General features: G+C 46.1%; 1 protein-coding gene across 1 annotated transcript in view; it reads left to right on the top strand.

Moving 5' to 3' along the window:
* The first annotated feature begins 4,884 nt into the window (after window positions 1-4,884).
* The window catches only part of SLC25A10 (solute carrier family 25 member 10), a 31,557-nt gene continuing 14,859 nt past the window's right edge, over window positions 4,885-21,582 (top strand). The window contains exons 1-5 of the mRNA XM_056549709.1: window positions 4,885-5,039; window positions 13,038-13,157; window positions 16,724-16,838; window positions 20,483-20,531; window positions 21,296-21,337. Of these exons, the coding sequence (XP_056405684.1) occupies window positions 4,947-5,039; window positions 13,038-13,157; window positions 16,724-16,838; window positions 20,483-20,531; window positions 21,296-21,337 (419 nt within the window). The 5' untranslated portion in view covers window positions 4,885-4,946. The remainder of the gene's footprint in view (window positions 5,040-13,037; window positions 13,158-16,723; window positions 16,839-20,482; window positions 20,532-21,295; window positions 21,338-21,582) is intronic.

Below are 21,582 nucleotides of genomic sequence, written 5' to 3'. Positions count from 1 at the left end.
GATGTTATGTCCCGGGCTGCGGCCCTATCTTCATGCACACTCTATAGTGTGGATCCATTTTTATTCTGCAGTTCTGAGAACCTCCAGGTGTACGTACATAGGTGTCAACAATTTGTGTAGCTGACATGTTAAAGGGGTCAAAAAGTTAAAAGGTGCCAGAAAGTTTAACAGATTTGTAAATTACTTCTATTAAAAAATCTTAATCCTTCCTGTACTTATTAGCTGCTGAATACTACAGAGGAAATGATTTTCTTTTTGGAACACAGAGCTCTCTGCTGACATCACGAGCACAGTGCTCTCTGCTGACATCTCTGTCCATTTTAGGAACTGTCCAGAGAAGCATATGTTTTCTATGGGGATTTTCTTCTACTCTGGACAGTTCTTAAAATGGACAGAGATGTCAGCAGAGAGCACTGTGCTTGCGATGTCAGCAGAGAGCTCTGTGTTCCAAAAAGAAAAGAATTTCCTCTGTTGTATTCAGCAGCTAAGAAGTACTGGAAGGATTAAGATTTTTTAACAGAAGTTATTTACAAATCTGTTTAACTTTCTGTCACCAGTTGAGTACCCCTTTAAAGGGAATCAGTCAGCTGCAATTCCTGTCCCAACCTGCGGATGGCTCTGTTAGCGAACAAAGTTCCATAGCGTAGAAAAAAATATTCTATTCTCTAGGGTCGGAGACGTTCCCTAGCACCTGAAGTGCTGGGGGCCGGAACATCTCCTCAGGAAGTGAGGGTGGACTCCTGTCCTATCAGACTGCAGCATGAAAACAGAGAGGAGGGGCTTACAGAGCAGCCTGCAGTGATTGGATGAAGAGACCCAGCACTGCACAGCAGACTCAGGGAGGAAGTGAATGAATTGTGAATGAGGACACGCCCACTCAGAAGCTCAGAATGACAAACCAAGTGAGCAACAGATAGAAGGTATTTGAGAGAGAAATATAGGTGCTAGACATGTAAACTTGATCATGATTAGGTACAGAGTAGCATAACTTTTTATTCACCGGTCTTGAAATGTGGACTTTGTGATGTTGCAAAAACTACAACTCCCAGCATGCCCGGACAGCCTTCGGCTGTCCGGGCATGCTGGGAGTTGTAGTTTTGCAACAGCTGGAGGTCCACAGTTTGGAGACCACTGCACTCAGGCCTTTTATTACTTACGTGACGACCCGCAGGACTGCTGATACGTATCCTGCTAATTATACACTAATGAGGGATTATAAAAAGAACACGGAAGGAGAGCACATGACCCAGGATGACCTCGTGACCTTGAGAGGAACATTCTATACACGTTGACTGCAGAGGAAGCCAAGACATTGATTCCCAGCCTACGCCAAATTCTGACCGTCATGTGAATGTCACAGCTGGAATGGAGGCTCCTCAGACCAGACAACGTTCTTCCATCGTCCTGTCTGATTTGTAGCCTCAGTTTCCTGTTCTTAGTCGACAGGAGTGACACCCCCCCCCCCCCCCAGGTTTGGTCTTCTGCTGCTGTAGCCCATCTGCTCCAAGGTTAGACGTGTCGCGCAGTCAGAGATGATATTCTGCAGACCTTGGTTGTAACTAGTTTCTTGCCTTTCCGTCACCTCGAACCAGTCTGCCCATTCTCCTCAGACACCCCAACTGCCGCTCGCTGGATATTTTCTCTTTTTCGGAACCGTTCTCTGTAAAACGTTGTGCGTAGAAAATCCCAGAAATACTCAGACCGGTTCCCCATTCTGGTGCTCCGCTTAAATTTCAGCAAGTTGTCTTGACCGCGTCTGCATGCCTAAATGCATTGAGCCGCTGCCGTGTGATTGGCCGATCAGCTATTTGTGTTAACAAATTGGTAGAACAGGTGTACTTAATAAAGTGGCCAGTGAGTGTATGTTAGATAGTTCTCCAGATCCCTCCGATACATGCACGCTCAGCTCGCCCGAGCGTGCATGTACGCTGAAGCAATAGAACAGGTGCACCTAATAAAGTGGCCAGTGAGTAGATTATAGATGGCTATATCTCCAGGTCCATCCGACACATGCACACTCACCTCGGCTGAGCATGCACGTACGCCGGTGCGATAGAACAGGTAAACCTAATAAAGTGGCCAGTAATATATATATATATATATATATATATATATGTGTATAGCCTCCTCTGGTGATATATATCCTCTAGGTGAGTGGTCTCCAACCTGCGGACCTCCAGATGTTGGAAAACTACAACTCCTAGTAGGCCCGGAAAGCCGTTGGCTGTCCGGACATGCTGAGAATTGTAGTTTTTGCAACAGCTGGAGGTCCGCAGGTTAGAGACCACTGCCATAGGTGGAGAATTCCTGGCTGTTTACCTCAGGACTGTTCGCTCTGTAACCTCCAGGGCGGCACGTACGTGGTAAACAAGGACAATTACAATGTAGGCCAGAGGTAGGATGTTACAATGTAGGCCTGTACGGCAGATATGCTGGTACTTGTAGTCCTACCATCGCTTTAATAGATTACCTGAGGGGAAAAAAAAGAAAACAAAAATGAGAAGACAATATGGCAGGTACCAGTGATCTGTGGGGTAAGATGCCAGATACCGAAGGCTGTAGATCAGTGGTCTCCAAAATGGGGCACTCCAGAGGTTGCAAAACTACAACTCCCAGCATGCCCGGACAGCCTCTTTTTTTTTTTTCTAAAGCTTGGGGCACCCCCCAATATGCAGTTCGCCCCCCATGTTGGTAGCTTGTCCCCTCTGTATGTGATGTGGGACCCCCCTGCAGGTAATTTGCCTCCCTTGAGGTAGGATCCCCCCCTGTAGGTATTTGCCCTCTGTAGGTAGTTTGCCCCCTGTAGGTAGTCTCTCTCCCCCCCCCCCCCCCCCCCCGTAGTTAGTTTGCCCCTGTATGTAGTCACCCCCTCCCCCCTGTAGGTAGTTTGGCCCCTGAATGTAGTTTGGCCCCCTGTAACCTAGTTTGGTCCCTGTAGGTAGCCCCTCCCTCCCCCTGAATGTAGTTTAGCCCCCTGTAGGTAGTTTGGCCCCCTGTAGGTAGTGTTTGGCCCCTGTAGGTAGTTTTTGGCCCCTGTAGGTAGTGTTTGGCCCCTGTAGGTAGCCCCTCCCTCCCCCTGAATGTAGTTTAGCCCCCTGTAGGTAGTTTGGCCCCCTGTAGGTAGTGTTTGGCCCCCTGTAGGTAGTGTTTGGCCCCCTGTAGGTAGTTTTTGGCCCCTGTAGGTAGTGTTTGGCCCCCTGTAGGTAGTTTTTGGCCCCTGTAGGTAGTTTTTGGCCCCCTGTAGGTAGTTTGGCCCCTGTAGGTAGTTTGGCCCCTGTAGGTAGCCCCTCCCTCCCCCCTGTAGGTAGCCCCTCCCTCCCCCCTGTAGGTAGTTTGGCCCCTGTAGATAGTTTGGCCCCTGTAGGTAGCCCCTCCCCCCTGTAGGTAGTAGTTTGGCCCCCTGTAGGTAGTATTTGGCCCCTGTATGTAGTTTGGCCCCTGTAGGTAGCCCCTCCCCCCTGTAGGTAGTTTGGCCCCCTGTAGGTAGTGTTTGGCCCCTGTAGGTAGCCCCTCCCCCCTGTAGGTAGTAGTTTGGCCCCTGTAGGTAGTGTTTGGCTCCTGTAGGCAGTTTGGCCCCTGTAGGCAGTTTGGCCCCTGTAGGTAGTAGTTTGGCTCCTGTAGGCAGTTTGGCCCCTGTAGGTAGTTTGGCCCCTGTAGGTAGTTTGGCCCCTGTAGGTAGTTTGGCCCCTGTATGTAGTTTGGCCCCTGTAGGTAGTGTTTGGCTCCTGTAGGCAGTTTGGCCCCTGTAGGCAGTTTGGCCCCTGTAGGTAGTAGTTTGGCTCCTGTAGGCAGTTTTGCCCCTGTAGGTAGTTTGGCCCCTGTAGGTAGTTTGGCCCCTGTAGGTAGTTTGGCTCCCTGTAGGTAGTGTTTGGCCCCCTGTAGGTAGTGTTTGGCCCCTGTAGGTAGTGTTTGGCCCCTGTAGGTAGTGTTTGGCCCCTGTAGGTAGTTTGGCTCCTGTAGGTAGTAGTTTGGCCCCTGTAGGTAGCCCCTCCCTCCCCCTGAATGTAGTTTGGCCCCTGTAGGTAGAGTTTGGCCCCTGTAGGTAGTTTGGCCCCTGTAGGTAGAGTTTGGCCCCTGTAGGTAGTAGTTTGGCCCCTGTAGGTAGTAGTTTGGCCCCTGTAGGTAGTAGTTTGGCTCCTGTAGGTAGTAGTTTGGCCCCTGTAGGTAGTAGTTTGGCCCCTGTAGGTAGAGTTTGGCCCCTGTAGGTAGTTTGGCCCCTGTAGGTAGTAGTTTGGCCCCTGTAGGTAGTAGTTTGGCTCCTGTAGGTAGTAGTTTGGCCCCTGTAGGTAGTAGTTTGGCCCCTGTAGGTAGAGTTTGGCCCCTGTAGGTAGTAGTTTGGCCCCTGTAGGTAGTAGTTTGGCCCCTGTAGGTAGAGTTTGGCCCCTGTAGGTAGTTTGGCCCCTGTAGGTAGTTTGGCCCCTGTAGGTAGTTTGGCCCCTGAATGTAGTTTGGCCCCTGAATGTAATCTCCTCCCCTTACCTAGCGGAATATTGCGGCTCTTCATTGGTTTCCTATGGGGCTATGCTCGGCGTTAGTTTATGTCCTTATTCACACGTGATGACTTTACAGTAGCAGAAATTCCTGCACTAAACAAATAAACCTACTATGCGCAGATAAGACGCCGAGGTGACACCAGGGGCCCTGTGTGGGAATGCTGGGATTTGTAGTGCCACAGACACATGTATATACTATTGTATTGTATTGTATATATACCGGCCCGGTGACCTTTCCCCGACTTCAACCCCGCACCACGTGCTCCCCGGTGGGCCCCACCTGCTGACAGCGCCGCTTTAACGAGCCGCGTCCTGTGGTTAGACAGTAGTGTGGGCGGGGCCTCAGGATGATGCCTCTCTCTCTGATTGGTTCCGGCGCAGCAGCCCCGGCCCCGCCTCTGGCCCTTGGACTGTCCGGCGCGGCCGGTGGATCCGGGAGAGAGAAGGTGCAGGATGGCGGAGGAGCGCAGGGTGTCCCGCTGGTACTTCGGGGGCCTGGCCTCCTGCGGGGCGGCGTGCTGCACACACCCGCTGGACCTGCTGAAGGTGAGGAGGACGGCAGCATATGTGTACAATGTATATATAATGTATATAGTAATGTGTGTACAATGTATATATAATGTGTGTGCAGCATGTGTGTACAATGTATATATAATGTGTGTGCAGCATGTGTGTACAATGTATATATAATGTGTGTGCAGCATGTGTGTACAATGTATATATAATGTGTGTGCAGCATATGTGTACAATGTATATATAATGTGTGTGCAGCATATGTGTACAATGTATATATAATGTGTGTGCAGCATATGTGTACAATGTATATATAATGTGTGTGCAGCATATGTGTACAATGTATATATAATGTGTGTGCAGCATATGTGTACAATGTATATATAATGTGTGTGCAGCATATGTGTACAATGTATATATAATGTGTGTGCAGCATATGTGTACAATGTATATATAATGTGTGTGCAGCATATGTGTACAATGTATATATAATGTGTGTGCAGCATATGTGTACAATGTATATATAATGTGTGTGCAGCATATGTGTACAATGTATATATAATGTGTGTGCAGCATATGTGTACAATGTATATATAATGTGTGTGCAGCATATGTGTACAATGTATATATAATGTGTGTGCAGCATATGTGTACAATGTATATATAATGTGTGTGCAGCATATGTGTACAATGTATATATAATGTGTGTGCAGCATATGTGTACAATGTATATATAATGTGTGTGCAGCATATGTGTACAATGTATATATAATGTGTGTGCAGCATATGTGTACAATGTATATATAATGTGTGTGCAGCATATGTGTACAATGTATATATAATGTGTGTGCAGCGTATGTGTACAATGTATATATAATGTGTGTGCAGCATATGTGTACAATGTATATAGTAATGTGTGTGCAGCATATGTGTACAATGTATATAGTAATGTGTGTGCAGCGTATGTGTACAATGTATATATAATGTATATAGTAATGTGTGTGCAGCGTATGTGTACAATGTATATATATATATAAGTGTGTTCAATGTATATGTAATGTATATAGTAATGTGTGTGCAGCATATGTGTACAATGTATATATAATGTATATAGTAATGTGTGTGCAGCATATGTGTACAATGTATATATAATGTATATAGTAATGTGTGTGCAGCATATGTGTACAATGTATATATAATGTGTGTGCAGCATATGTGTACAATGTATATATAATGTATATAGTAATGTGTGTGCAGCATATGTGTACAATGTATATATAATGTGTGTGCAGCGTATGTGTATAATGTATATATAATGTGTGTGCAGCATATGTGTACAATGTATATATAATGTATATAGTAATGTGTGTGCAGCATATGTGTACAATGTATATATAATGTATATAGTAATGTGTGTGCAGCATATGTGTACAATGTATATATAATGTGTGTGCAGCATATGTGTACAATGTATATATAATGTGTGTGCAGCATATGTGTACAATGTATATATAATGTGTGTGCAGCATATGTGTACAATGTATATATAATGTATATAGTAATGTGTGTGCAGCATATGTGTACAATGTATATATAATGTATATAGTAATGTGTGTGCAGCATATGTGTACAATGTATATATAATGTATATAGTAATGTGTGTGCAGCATATGTGTATAATGTATATAGTAATGTGTGTGCAGCATATGTGTACAATGTATATATAATGTGTGTGCAGCATATGTGTACAATGTATATATAATGTATATAGTAATGTGTGTGCAGCATATGTATATAGTAATGTGTGTGCAGCATATGTGTACAATGTATATATAATGTATATAGTAGTGTGTGCAGCATATGTATATAGTAATGTGTGTGCAGCATATGTGTACAATGTATATATATATAAGTGTGTTCAATGTATATGTAATGTATATAGTAATGTGTGTGCAGCATATGTGTACAATGTATATAGTAATGTGTGTGCAGCATATGTGTACAATGTATATATAATGTGTGTGCAGCATATGTGTACAATGTATATATAATGTATATAGTAATGTGTGTGCAGCATATGTATATAGTAATGTGTGTGCAGCATATGTGTACAATGTATATATAATGTATATAGTAGTGTGTGCAGCATATGTATATAGTAATGTGTGCAGCATATGTATATAATGTATATAGTAATGTGTGTGCAGCGTATGTATAATGTGTGTGCAGCATATGTGTACAATGTATATATAATGTATATAGTAATGTGTGTGCAGCATATGTATATAGTAATGTGTGTGCAGCATATGTGTACAATGTATATATAATGTATATAGTAGTGTGTGCAGCATATGTATATAGTAATGTGTGTGCAGCATATGTGTACAATGTATATATATATGTGTGTTCAATGTATATAGTAATGTGTGTGCAGCATATGTGTACAATGTATATATAATGTGTGTGCAGCATATGTGTACAATGTATATATAATGTGTGTGCAGCATATGTGTACAATGTATATATAATGTATATAGTAATGTGTGTGCAGCATATGTATATAGTAATGTGTGTGCAGCATATGTGTACAATGTATATATAATGTATATAGTAGTGTGTGCAGCATATGTATATAGTAATGTGTGCAGCATATGTATACAATGTATATATAATGTATATAGTAATGTGTGTGCAGCGTATGTATAATGTGTGTGCAGCATATGTGTACAATGTATATATAATGTATATAGTAGTGTGTGCAGCATATGTATATAGTAATGTGTGTGCAGCATATGTATATATAATGTATATAGTAATGTGTGTGCAGCGTATGTGTACAATGTATATATAATGTGTGTGCAGCGTATGTGTACAATGTATATATAATGTGTGTGCAGCATATGTGTACAATGTATATATAATGTGTGTGCAGCATATGTGTACAATGTATATATAATGTGTGTGCAGCATATGTGTATAATGTGTGTGCAGCATATGTGTACAATGTATATATAATGTGTGTGCAGCATATGTGTACAATGTATATATAATGTGTGTGCAGCATATGTGTACAATGTATATATGTGTGTGCAGCATATGTGTACAATGTATATATAATGTATATAGTAGTGTGTGCAGCATATGTATATAGTAATGTGTGTGCAGCATATGTATACAATGTATATATAATGTATATAGTAATGTGTGTGCAGCGTATGTATATAATGTATATAGTAATGTGTGTGCAGCGTATGTGTATAATGTATATAGTAATGTGTGTGCAGCGTATGTGTACAATGTATATAGTAATGTGTGTACAATGTATATAGAATGTGTGTGCAGCATATGTGTACAATGTATATAGAATGTGTGTGCAGCATATGTGTACAATGTATATAGAATGTGTGTGCAGCGTATGTGTACAATGTATATAGAATGTGTGTGCAGCGTGTGTGTACAATGTATATAGAATGTGTGTGCAGCGTATGCGTACAATGTATATAGAATGTGTGTGCAGCGTATGCGTACAATGTATATAGAATGTGTGTGCAGCGTATGCGTACAATGTATATGGAATGTGTGTGCAGCGTATGCGTACAATGTATATGGAATGTGTGTGCAGCGTATGCGTACAATGTATATGGAATGTGTGTGCAGCGTATGCGTACAATGTATATGGAATGTGTGTGCAGCGTATGCGTACAATGTATATGGAATGTGTGTGCAGCGTATGCGTACAATGTATATGGAATGTGTGTGCAGCGTATGCGTACAATGTATATTGGAATGTGTGTGCAGCGTATGCGTACAATGTATATTGGAATGTGTGTGCAGCGTATGCGTACAATGTATATAGGAATGTGTGTGCAGCGTATGCGTACAATGTATATAGGAATGTGTGTGCAGCGTATGCGTACAATGTATATAGGAATGTGTGTGCAGCGTATGCGTACAATGTATATAGGAATGTGTGTGCAGCGTATGCGTACAATGTGTATAGGAATGTGTGTGCAGCATATGCGTACAATGTGTGTGTAGGAGTGTGTGCGTGCAGCGTATGCGTACAATGTGTGTGTAGGAGTGTGTGCGTGCAGCGTATGCGTACAATGTGTGTGTAGGAGTGTGTGCGTGCAGCGTATGCGTACAATGTGTGTGTAGGAGTGTGTGCGTGCAGCGTATGCGTACAATGTGTGTGTAGGAGTGTGTGCGTGCAGCGTATGCGTACAATGTGTGTGTAGGAGTGTGTGCGTGCAGCGTATGCGTACAATGTGTGTGTAGGAGTGTGTGCGTGCAGCGTATGCGTACAATGTGTGTGTAGGAGTGTGTGCGTGCAGCGTATGCGTACAATGTGTGTGTAGGAGTGTGTGCGTGCAGCGTATGCGTACAATGTGTGTGTAGGAGTGTGTGCGTGCAGCGTATGCGTACAATGTGTGTGTAGGAGTGTGTGCGTGCAGCGTATGCGTACAATGTGTGTGTAGGAGTGTGTGCGTGCAGCGTATGCGTACAATGTGTGTGTAGGAGTGTGTGCGTGCAGCGTATGCGTACAATGTGTGTGTAGGAGTGTGTGCGTGCAGCGTATGCGTACAATGTGTGTGTAGGAGTGTGTGCGTGCAGCGTATGCGTACAATGTGTGTGTAGGGGTGTGTGCGTGCAGCGTATGCGTACAATGTGTGTGTAGGGGTGTGTGCGTGCAGCGTATGCGTACAATGTGTGTGTGCGTGCAGCGTATGCGTACAATGTGTGTGTGCGTGCAGCGTATGCGTACAATGTGTGTGTGCGTGCAGCGTATGCGTACAATGTGTGTGTGCGTGCAGCGTATGCGTACAATGTGTGTGTGCGTGCAGCGTATGCGTACAATGTGTGTGTGCGTGCAGCGTATGCGTACAATGTGTGTGTGCGTGCAGCGTATGCGTACAATGTGTGTGTGCGTGCAGCGTATGCGTACAATGTGTGTGTGCGTGCAGCGTATGCGTACAATGTGTGTGTGCGTGCAGCGTATGCGTACAATGTGTGTGTGCGTGCAGCGTATGCGTACAATGTGTGTGTGCGTGCAGCGTATGCGTACAATGTGTGTGTGCGTGCAGCGTATGCGTACAATGTGTGTGTGCGTGTAGGAGTGTGTGTGCGTGCAGCGTATGCGGACAATGTGTGTGTGTGTAGGAGTGTGTGTGCGTGCAGCGTATGCGGACAATGTGTGTGTGTGTGTAGGAGTGTGTGTGCGTGCAGCGTATGCGTACAATGTGTGTAGGAGTGTGTGTGCGTGCAGCGTATGCGTACAATGTGTGTGTGTGTGTAGGAGTGTGTGTGCGTGCAGCGTATGCGGACAATGTGTGTGTGTGTAGGAGTGTGTGCGTGCAGCGTATGCGGACAATGTGTGTGTGTAGGAGTGTGTGTGTGTGCGTGCAGCGTATGCGGACAATGTGTGTGTGTGTAGGAGTGTGTGTGTGTGCGTGCAGCGTATGCGGACAATGTGTGTGTGTGTAGGAGTGTGTGTGTGTGCGTGCAGCGTATGCGGACAATGTGTGTGTGTGTAGGAGTGTGTGTGTGTGCGTGCAGCGTATGCGGACAATGTGTGTGTGTGTGTAGGAGTGTGTGTGCGTGCAGCGTATGCGGACAATGTGTGTGTGTGTGTAGGAGTGTGTGTGCGTGCAGCGTATGCGGACAATGTGTGTGTGTGTAGGAGTGTGTGTGCGTGCAGCGTATGCGGACAATGTGTGTGTGTGCAGCGTATGCGGACAATGTGTGTGCGTGCAGCGTATGCGGACAATGTGTGTGTGTGTAGGAGTGTGTGTGCGTGCAGCGTATGCGGACAATGTGTGTGTGTGTGTGTAGGAGTGTGTGTGCGTGCAGCGTATGCGGACAATGTGTGTGTGTGTAGGAGTGTGTGTGCGTGCAGCGTATGCGGACAATGTGTGTGCGTGCAGCGTATGCGGACAATGTGTGTGTGTGTAGGAGTGTGTGTGCGTGCAGCGTATGCGGACAGTGTGTGTGTGTAGGAGTGTGTGTGCGTGCAGCGTATGCGGACAATGTGTGTGTGTGTAGGAGTGTGTGTGCGTGCAGCGTATGCGGACAATGTGTGTGTGTGTGTAGGAGTGTGTGTGCGTGCAGCGTATGCGGACAATGTGTGTGTGTGTAGGAGTGTGTGTGCGTGCAGCGTATGCGGACAATGTGTGTGTGTGCAGCGTATGCGGACAATGTGTGTGTGTGCAGCGTATGCGGACAATGTGTGTGTGTGTGTGTGTATATATATATATATATATATATATATATATATATATATATATATATATATTTTACACAGTTATACTAATGTGCACAATATGGCGCTGTATGTATACATGACTGACATCTGTTGTACAGATAGTAGTTGTTCACCTTTGACATTGTGCCCCCTGGTGGCCGCTGTCTACACCTCAGTGACATGCACTATACCGCCCAGCACTGTGTGTGATCTAGGCCAGTGGTCCCCATCCTCCGGAGGACACGTCCCGTCTGCTGTTCACGCTCATCCCACACTCATTAGTACATGTAACGCGTGACCGTCTGCGCATTAAGCGTGTCAGAGCGGGGATAAACGTGTCCTCTGTACGTGCTGGGCCCCGCACCAGTCACATTCCACGTAATGTATACGGCAGACATGTGGGTTTGTATAGGTTATTTTTGGGTTGCCGCCTCGCGTGCTGTGTATATAGGAGAGGTGACTGTGTTCTCTGCTGGAGCGGAGTTTGGTTTTTTGTTTTTTATCTTTTTTTTCACCATTACAGAAAACATTTTCTAGGGTTATTGTTGTCACTTATTTAGCTTTATGTTTCTCAGAGGGACTGTAATATTTGGGACCCCCTAGTAATCCTGAAACGGGGTACGGCTGCACCCTGTCTGGTGTTTTCCCCTGCACCCAGCTGTGCAGGGAACTGTACGGCTGGTCACACTGCAGGGCACTGCCGAGCCGGCTACACCGTCACATGGTGCAAAACTACAACTCCCAGCATGCCCGGACAGCCAACGGCTGTCCGGGCATGCTGGGAGTTGTAGTTTTGCCATGTCTTGGAGTCAGAAGGTGACTGTGCCGGTTGGGTGTTCCCATGTTATGAGGCGTTTTTAAAGGGGTACTCCACTGGGAAAAATAAAATAAAAATGTTTTTATTGAACTGTTACCAGAAAGATAAACAGATTTGTAAATGACTTCTATTAAAAAAAAAAAATCTTAATACTTCCAGTACTTATCAGCTGCCGTATGATCCACAGGAAGTTCTTTTCTTTTTGAATTTCCTTTCTGCCTGACCACAGTGCTCTCTGCTGACACCTCTGTCCATTTTAGGAACCGTCCAGAGCAGGAGCAAATCCCCCATAACAAGCCAATCCCGCTCTGGACACTTCCTAAAATGGACAGAAGTGTCAGCAGAGAGCGCTGTGCTCAGACAGAAAAGAAATCCAAAAAGAAAAGAACTTCCTGTGGAGCATAACAGCGGCTGTGAAGTATTGGAAGGATAATTTTTTTTTTTTTATAGAAGTAATTTACAAAAAAAATTCCTGCGGAGTACCCCTTTATATTTGGCGCCTAAAATCCCTGAAGGGGGCGCTGTTCTCCCCCATTTCCCGCCATATATTACTAATATGAAGCTTCTCTCCAGACCCGGTGTAAAGTGGTTTCTATGGCGCTGGAGGCGGGCGGGTGCTGTGGAGATGGAGCAGAAAGCTTTGGCTCATAATGTGGCAGAGAGAGCGGCGCCCCCTTCAGATATTTAGGCGCCGAATTTAAATTTAATTTGATATAGGCAAATTACTATTATGCATATTTGTCAAAAAAAAATAAAAATAAAATGTACAGGAAGGATGTAAATTGAGACAGGCATGAAGCCTAGCTGTAGGCCGCACCCGGGGTTGGCACGTGTGTATGGCGCCGGGGCTTGTGCCGTGAGGGAAGAAATTGTGTGCCAAGACCTACAATGACCTTTGAACTGTAGTAAGAACGTTTTGTGTCGCTCTGTGGTGTTTTATTACCTCACGTGGCTGCCCCGTCTTACCTCGCAGGTTCATCTGCAGACTCAGCAGGAGGTGAAGATGAGGATGACCGGCATGGCCGTCACCGTGATCCGAAACGATGGCTTCTTTGCCCTGTATAACGGCCTGAGTGCGTCCCTGTTCAGACAGGTGAGAGGTCGCGGGGTCACCGCCACGGTTGCGCTATTATTTAAAAATAAAAAATGTATTTATTGATAAAGTTTATTCAATTTTTCCCCCACATACACCTGTTATTTTCCGCCAAACATTATATACGTACCCTAAGGCCCCACTCATGGAATAGCCCGCCTCCGCCCGTTCCGCCACATTCTAGAGAATCGCCGTTTGTCAATGAGACGGCGCGACAAAAGCGCCGATTCCGGATCATTTTGAAGAGCTAGAAAATTCCCTGACTGAATTTTTCTTCACAGTGTGAACAGGCCCGGATAGGCCTCCATGCCGTACATTTTATTTTCCCGCCTTTTTTTTGTACATATCCCTGTAACCCTGGATATTACTATGAGAGGGGTGTAAATGTTTTTGTAGGGCAGTATAAAAACAGAGTTAAAGTTAGTCCAAAAACAGCGCCACCCCCCCCCGACCTCAGGATGTGCGTGGTATCACAACTTGTCTCCATTCACTTCAATGGAATCGAGCTGCAATACCACACGTATCCTGAGCACAGGGATGGTGCTGTTTTAGTTGAAGAAATAAGCTATGTTAGGGTGAATGGCGGTTCTGCTACTGCAACAGAAAGAGATAAAACAAGATGGCTGCTGCTCCTCAGGGGCCGAGTAACTTTAAAAAATTTTTTTTTTATTCTTTTTGTTATCTACTGTATCTTTTGTGACTAGATAGTCATAGAACACCTTTTCTCAACCAGTGTGCCTCCAACTGTTGCAAAACTACAACTCCCAGCATGCCCGGACAGCCAACGGCTGTCTGGGCATGCTGGGAGTTGTAGTTTTGCAACATCTGGAGGTCTGTAGGTTGGAGACCACTGACCTATAGGATATATATCACCACAGGAGGCTATACACATATATATATACACACACACTGGCCACTTAATTAGGTATACCTGATCTGTTCACTCTGGCGTACGTGCATGTTCAGCCGAGGTGAGTGTGCATGTGTCGGAGAGATCTGGAGAGAGAAAGCCATCTATAATCCACTCACTGGCCACTTTATTAGGTACACCTGTTCTATCGCTTCAGCGTACGTGCATGCTCGGCCGAGCTGAGTGTACATGTGTAGGAGGGATCGGGAGAGCTATCTAACATACACTCACTGACCACTTTATTAAGTACACCTGTTCTATCGCTTCAGCTTACGTGCACGCTCGGCCGAGCTGAGTGTACATGTGTAGGAGGGATCTGGAGAGCTATCTAACATACACTCACTGGCCACTTTATTAGGTACACCTGTTCTACCTCTTGTTAACACAAATAGCTGATCAGCCAATCACACGGCAGCGGCTCAATGCATTTAGGCATGCAGCCGCGGTCAAGACAACTTGCTGACGTTTCAGCCGAGCATCAGAATGGGGAACCGGTCTGAGTATTTCTGGGATTTTCTATGCACAACGTTTTACAGAGAACGGTTCCGAAAAAGAGAAAATATCCAGCGAGCGGCAGTTGTGTGCAGTAAAATGCCTTGTTGAGGTGTCGAAGGAGAATGGGCAGACTGGTTTGAGGTGACAGGCAACAAACTCGTTACAACCAAGGTCTGCAGAATACCATCTCTGTAGTACGTACTGTATAGCACAGTCATGTTTGCGTTCACATTAGTCTTTGTCCTATACAGTACGTACTACACCTAAAGAGTTGTACAACAGCTGGAGGCACACTGGTTGGGAAACACTGTACCATGTTAGTGAGATGTCAACTGAATCTACCCACCGTGGACCCCATGCTGCTACGTCTTGTGCGCCGGTGCCCGCCATCATACGCAACGTTCCTCGTGCCGTCTGGCTAATGATTCGCATAGAGAATGTACTAGACCCTGGTCATGTGATGGTATTTGCCTTGGCAGCAGCTGCCTGACACTGGTTGCTGCAGTTCAGTTCACTGTCTATTAGCAAATTCTATAGGACCTAGGTCTCCGGCTATTGCAAAACTACAACTCCCAGCATGCATGGACAGCGAGGGTATCTGCAAAGTTATGTGATTTAATATAGGATATCGGCCAAAGCAAATAAAAAAAAGATATCAACACAACAGTGTACTCAGGTGCTTATCAGACAATTACAAAGAACAAAGTCCCAACGTGTTTCGCCCCCTTTAATCGATATGGCAGTATCAGGTTTCATCAGGGGACAGACAGTGTATGACGCAATAGCATGGCTGAAAATAAGCATTGTTGCAAGATAAAACCCAAACACACCCAACAGGCATTATGAGCCACACAGATTATCCGGACGGGTTTCGGGTGTGAACACTCCCTTAATCACTGATCAATTACATTACACAGCATAGTGTCACCTGTAAACAGTGACATCTGACTCCATACTCCTTTTATCACCTGTTCATGCTCCCCATGTCTCCCGGGACTTGCCCTGTTGTTTCCTTTTATGTATTAATTGTCCCCGGGGGCGCCGTTTGCTGAGTATAATGTCCGGTCCACCGGGATGGCGGCACTATAATGAATTCATTATCTGCGACTAACTCTACATTAAAGGGGTACTCCGATGAGAAACTTTTAAATCAACTGGTGCCGGAAAGATAAACAGATGTGTAAATTACTTCTATTAAAAAAAATCTTAATCCTTCCAGTACTTATCAGCTGCTGAATACTACAGAGGAAATTGTTTTCTTTTTGGAACACAGAGCTCTCTGCTGACATCACGAGCACAGTGCTCTCTGCTGACATCTCTGTCCATTTTAGGAACTGTCCAGAGCAGCATATGTTTGCTATGGGGATTTTCTCCTACTCTGGACAGTTCCTAAAATGGACAGAGATGTCAGCAGAGAGCACTGTGCTCGTGAGGTCAGCAGAGAGCTCTGTGTTCCAAAAAGAAAACAATTTCCTCTGTAGTATTCAGCAGCTAATAAGTACTGGAAGGATTAAGATTTTTTTTTTAATAGAAGTAATTTACAAATCTGTTTAACTTTCTGGCACCAGTTGATTGAAAAAAAAAAAATAAATAAATAAAATTTTCCACCGGAGTACTGTGGAATGCTGTGGATTTTTAAGTGCAAAATTATTCTACGATAATAATTCTTTATTGTGGATTTTTACGGGAGTTTTTTTCTTTATTTTTTGGAAGAAGTCAGCTCTGTTTTTCTAATCCTGGGAAAAAAAAAAAAACTATGCCACCCCTGTCCTCACTTTGTATGTGGTATTGCAACTTTGGCTCCAATCATTTTAATGGAACCAGGCTGCAATACCGCACACCACCTTAAGACAAGAGTGGCGCTGTTTCCGGAATGCTGTGCTGCGCTGTGCACGGAATGCCTGCTTGGAGATTCTGTAGTGTGCTCATGTGCTTAGAGCAGTGTTTCCCAACCAGGGTGCCTCCAGCTGTTGCAAAACTACAACTCCCAGCATGCCCGGACAGCCGTTGGCTGTCCGGGCATGCTGGGAATTGTAGTTTTGCAACAGCTGGAGGCACCCTGGTTGGGAAACACTGCCCTAGGATATGCTGCCTAGGGGTCTAATCTCCATACAATTTTGATCACCTCCCCCCCCCCCCGTTTTCTCTCCGCTACCTACAGATTACTTACTCCCTCACCCGTTTTGCCATCTATGACACCGTGAGAGACCGTCTGGCACAGGATAACAAGGGCCCGCCTCCGTTCTATCAGAAGGTCCTTCTGGGGGCATTTGGGGGTAAGTGCTCTATTCACTGTTATGTATAGTGTGAATGGGTGACAGAAATTGTGAGGACATTTCGTAGCAGTAAGCATCAGTGTAATGTTACGGCATTGGAACTTGCCGGACGCCCCCCCCCCCCCCCCCCCTCATTATAGTGGGATTCGCTCCTGCTCTGGACAGTTCCTAAAACGCACAGAGGTGTCAGCAGAGAGCACTGTGGTCAGACTGGAAAGAACTACACAACTTCCTCTGTAGTATACAGCAGCTGATAAGTGCTGGAAGAATAAAAATTTGTTAATAGAAGTAATTTTACAAATCTGTTTAACTTTCTGGCACCAGTTTATTGAAAAAAAAAATGTTTTCCAGGGGAGTACCCCTTTAATACTAGCCTGAGTATAGTAAAATGTGGATTGAGGTCCTGCTCCGCCATCTTGGTGACTCTTCAGACGACCAGACAATGTTCTTCAATCTTCCTGTGTGAATTGTAGCCTCAGTTTCCTGTTCTTAGCTGACATGAGTGGCCCCCGGTGTGGTCTCCTGCTGCTGTAGCCCATCTGCTTCAAGGTTGAACGTGTTGTGTGGTCAGAGATGTTATTCTGCAGACCTTGGGTGTAACCAGTGGTTATTTTTTAGCTTCAGGAACGATTGTGTGGCCCTGGCCTCGGGCTATGGTTAGGTCATCCCAATTTCAGGTCCTAATTGTGTAGCCCCTGGCCTGGGACCCTGGTTGTGTAGCCCCCCCCAGCCTAGGGCCCTGGTTGTGTTGTCCCAATTTCAGGCCATAATTGTGTAGCCCCCCCCCCCCCCCCCCGGCCAGCTTCGGGCCCTGGTTGTGTAGGCCCCTCCCTGCCCCGGGCCCTGGTTGTGTAGCCCCGGGCCCTGGTGGTGTAGCCCCGGGCCCTGGTGGTGTAGCCCCGGGCCCTGGTGGTGTAGCCCCGGGCCCTGGTTGTGTAGCCCCGGGCCCTGGTTGTGTAGCCCCGGGCCCTGGTTGTGTAGCCCCGGGCCCTGGTTGTGTAGCCCCGGGCCCTGGTTGTGTAGCCCCGGGCCCTGGTGGTGTAGCCCCGGGCCCTGGTGGTGTAGCCCCGGGCCCTGGTGGTGTAGCCCCGGGCCCTGGTGGTGTAGCCCCGGGCCCTGGTGGTGTAGCCCCGGGCCCTGGTGGTGTAGCCCCGGGCCCTGGTGGTGTAGCCCCGGGCCCTGGTGGTGTAGCCCCGGGCCCTGGTGGTGTAGCCCCGGGCCCTGGTGGTGTAGCCCCGGGCCCTGGTGGTGTAGCCCCGGGCCCTGGTGGTGTAGCCCCGGGCCCTGGTGGTGTAGCCCCGGGCCCTGGTGGTGTAGCCCCGGGCCCTGGTGGTGTAGCCCCGGGCCCTGGTGGTGTAGCCCCGGGCCCTGGTGGTGTAGCCCCGGGCCCTGGTGGTGTAGCCCCGGGCCCTGGTGGTGTAGCCCCGGGCCCTGGTGGTGTAGCCCCGGGCCCTGGTGGTGTAGCCCCGGGCCCTGGTGGTGTAGCCCCCACCTCGGGGGCCTCTTTGATCACTGAGTGGCTCTTGCATTATCACAATGTCAGGCTGTGTTCTCTATTCACCGTTGCACTGTGGTCATCGTTGCGTCATCTTCCTGTCTCTACATTTAATAGAATTACAAGCTCTAACTTGCAGCAATATCACTAAGGCTACTTTCACACTCTACTTTTGCTCCGTTAAAAGATCCGCTATAAACTTCCGTCAGAAAACACTTAAAGGGGTACTCCGCTGCTCAGCCCTTGGCACGAACTGTTCTGAACGCTGGAGCCGCCGCCGGGAGCTCGTGACGTCATAGCCCCACCCCCTCATGATGTCACTGGGGTGCTCCGCTGGAAATCGTTTTTCTTTTTAATCAACTGGTGGCAGAAAGTTAAACAGATTTGTAAATGACTTCTATTAAAAAATCTTAATCCTTCCAGTACTTATTAGCTGCTGTATACTACAGAGGAAGTTCTTTTCTTTTTGAATTTCCTTTCTGTCTGACCACAGTGCTCTCTGCTGACACCTCTGTCCATGTCAGGGACTGTCCAGAGCAGGAGAGGTTTGCTATGGGGATTCGCTCCTACTCTGGACAGTTCCTGACATGGACAGAGGTGTCAGCAGAGAGCACTGTGGTCAGACAGAAAGGAAATTCAAAAAGAAAAGAACTTCCTCTGTAGTATACAGCAGCTGATAAGTACTGGAAGTAATTTACAAATCTGTTTAAAGGGGTACTCCGGGGAAAAACATATTTTCTTTTTTATCAACTGGTGCCAGAAAGTTAAACAGATTTGTAAATTACTTCAATAGAAAAAAATCTTAATCCTTCCAGTACTTATTAGCTGCTGAATACTACAGAGGAAATTATTTTCTTTTTGGAACACAGAACTCTCTGCTGACATCATGAGCACAGTGCTCTCTGCTGACATCTCTGTCCATTTTAAGAACTGTCCAGAGTAGGAGAAAATCCCCATAGCAAACATATGCTGCTCTGGACAGTTCCTAAAATGGACAGAGATGTCAGCAGAGAGCACTGTGGCCATGATGTCAGCAGAGAGCTCTGTGTTCCAAAAAGAAAATAATTTCATCTGTAGTATTCAGCAGCTAATAAGTACAGGAAGGATTAAGATTTTTTTTTTATTGAAGTACTTTACAAATCTGTTTAACTTTCTGGCACCAGTTGATTTAAAAAAAAAAAAAAAAATGTTTTCCAGTGGAGTACCCCTTTAAAGTAGGGTTGAAGAATATTGGGAGAGACCAGTCTTGTGTACCCTTAAGGAGTAATTTTACCTAAAATATACATAAATGCAGAAACCTTCAAAAGGTTAAAACTATATATACTCTCTCCACTGTCACACGGGCATCTCCTTTGTCGGCCATTTAAAGGCACTCATCCCTTCTTACTACATCCAGTGTTTTTGGCCCTCTTATAAATGGAGCAGTTAGAGCATAATTACCCGCCGACGCACGTTTCACCGTACCCCAGCTTCATCAGGGGGTGTGTGGAACTATAAAGTTTGCGGGAAAGTCTTGCGTCGGAACTGGATCATAATGTACCTAACCAGAATAACTACTAACCTTATACACAACAGACAGTTCCGGACCATAACACTGCCACCTTTTGTTTTTGTTCCCTATAATTTCTTATATTTACGGTTTGTTGCTCAATAGCCCATTGTTATGATTATAATCGATCAGTATAAGGGGAAGTGACAGGATAATGAGGGCATTGTAATATAGAATACTGGCGAAGATGCCAACTGGAAACGGTGAAACTTAAGGGAGTGTTTCCCGACCAGGGTGCCTGGCTGGTGCAAAACTACAACTCTCAGCATGCCCGGACAGCCAACGGCTGTCCGGGCATGCTGGGAGTTGTAGTTTTGCATAGACTTTATACCTGTATACTGAACGGCCATGCTGTATCACATCGTCCACTCACCATACTCCTTCTAGTCTATTATACAGGAGCAGGGACGCCTGTTTTGACAGGAGTCCCTGCTTCCTCTCGTGGACTTATCACATGGAAATCGGAACTGCTCAATCGGGGAATGAATCCAAAATGAGGCCGACTTACAGCTGTCTTCTCTAAGCAGGGGAAGGGCTTATGGGAATGGTCGCTGCTTTTATTTTGACACTTTGTTCCCTCTTTTTATGTTTTGGTTTTAGGTTTTACAGGAGGATTTGTGGGCACCCCGGCAGATATGGTGAATGTCAGGTGAGTACCCTCCTCTGCATTACTAATCTTAAAGGGGTATTCCAGACCAGTGTTTCCCAAATAGGATGCCCCCAGCTGTTTCAAAACTACAGTGATCAAACACCACACCCTCAGCCAGACGATTTAAGGAAAAATGTAGGCCGCATTAAAGGGAACCTGCATTAAAGATTTCACCATATGTAATGGGTTTATGTATAGTAAAATCTTCTTCCTCACCATCCCCGGGAGACAGTACAGACGGCAGCGGTGGTGAAGATATGAAGTTTGAAAAGTGTCCCCTACCATCCCGTAAGTAGTCCTCTGGGCGGGAGCCATCCTCTTCTGCTCCGGCTTTTATCGTGCCCCCCTCAGCGTGATTGACAGCCTGTGTTACTGCTCTGCTCCCTAAACAGAGACAAAGTTCCGGCCACAGTATAGTCAGTGAATTCATAGAAAGGGTTCTTTACTGTAAAAGAGACCATGGAACGCTTTACCACGTGATGTTGTGATGGTCATTTCTTAGATTGTCCAAGGGGGTTATCCAGAAATCGAAAAAACTAATTTCTTCTAAAAACAGCGCCACCCTTGTCCTCAGGTTGTGTGTGGTATTACAACTTGGTTCCATTCCCTTCAATGGAACTGAGCTGCAATACCACATGCAACCTGAGGACAGGAGTGGGGCTGTTTTTAGAAGAAATTAGCTCCTGGATAAACCCCTCTTAACTAGATGGACTTTTCTTTTGGTAACTTCTCATTTAACCCTTTTGTTTTGTCTTCACCCCCAGGATGCAGAACGATATGAAACTGCCTGCACATCTGAGACGCAAGTAAGATGGAATCCAAGCCTTGTGTGTTTAGTGCCACATACGAAAACTGCATGTTGTGTAATCCTGTATGTCACATGCGATGTCTCCTTACTCAGGGCCTAGGTGAAGCCTCTTTGGCTTTACTGTAGGGATGGTATTGGGCCGGTGATGGGCAGTGCCCGGTTTCCCCCAGACATGATGCTGCCCCCACCATGATCACTGTAGGGATGGTATTGGGCAGGTGATGGGCAGTGCCTGGTTTCCTC

The sequence above is a fragment of the Hyla sarda genome, chromosome 13, assembly GCF_029499605.1.
Source record: "Hyla sarda isolate aHylSar1 chromosome 13, aHylSar1.hap1, whole genome shotgun sequence".
Taxonomy (NCBI): domain Eukaryota; kingdom Metazoa; phylum Chordata; class Amphibia; order Anura; family Hylidae; genus Hyla; species Hyla sarda.
The sequence above is the reverse complement of the archived record's forward strand: the minus strand, read 5'-3'. Positions and strand labels throughout refer to the sequence as shown.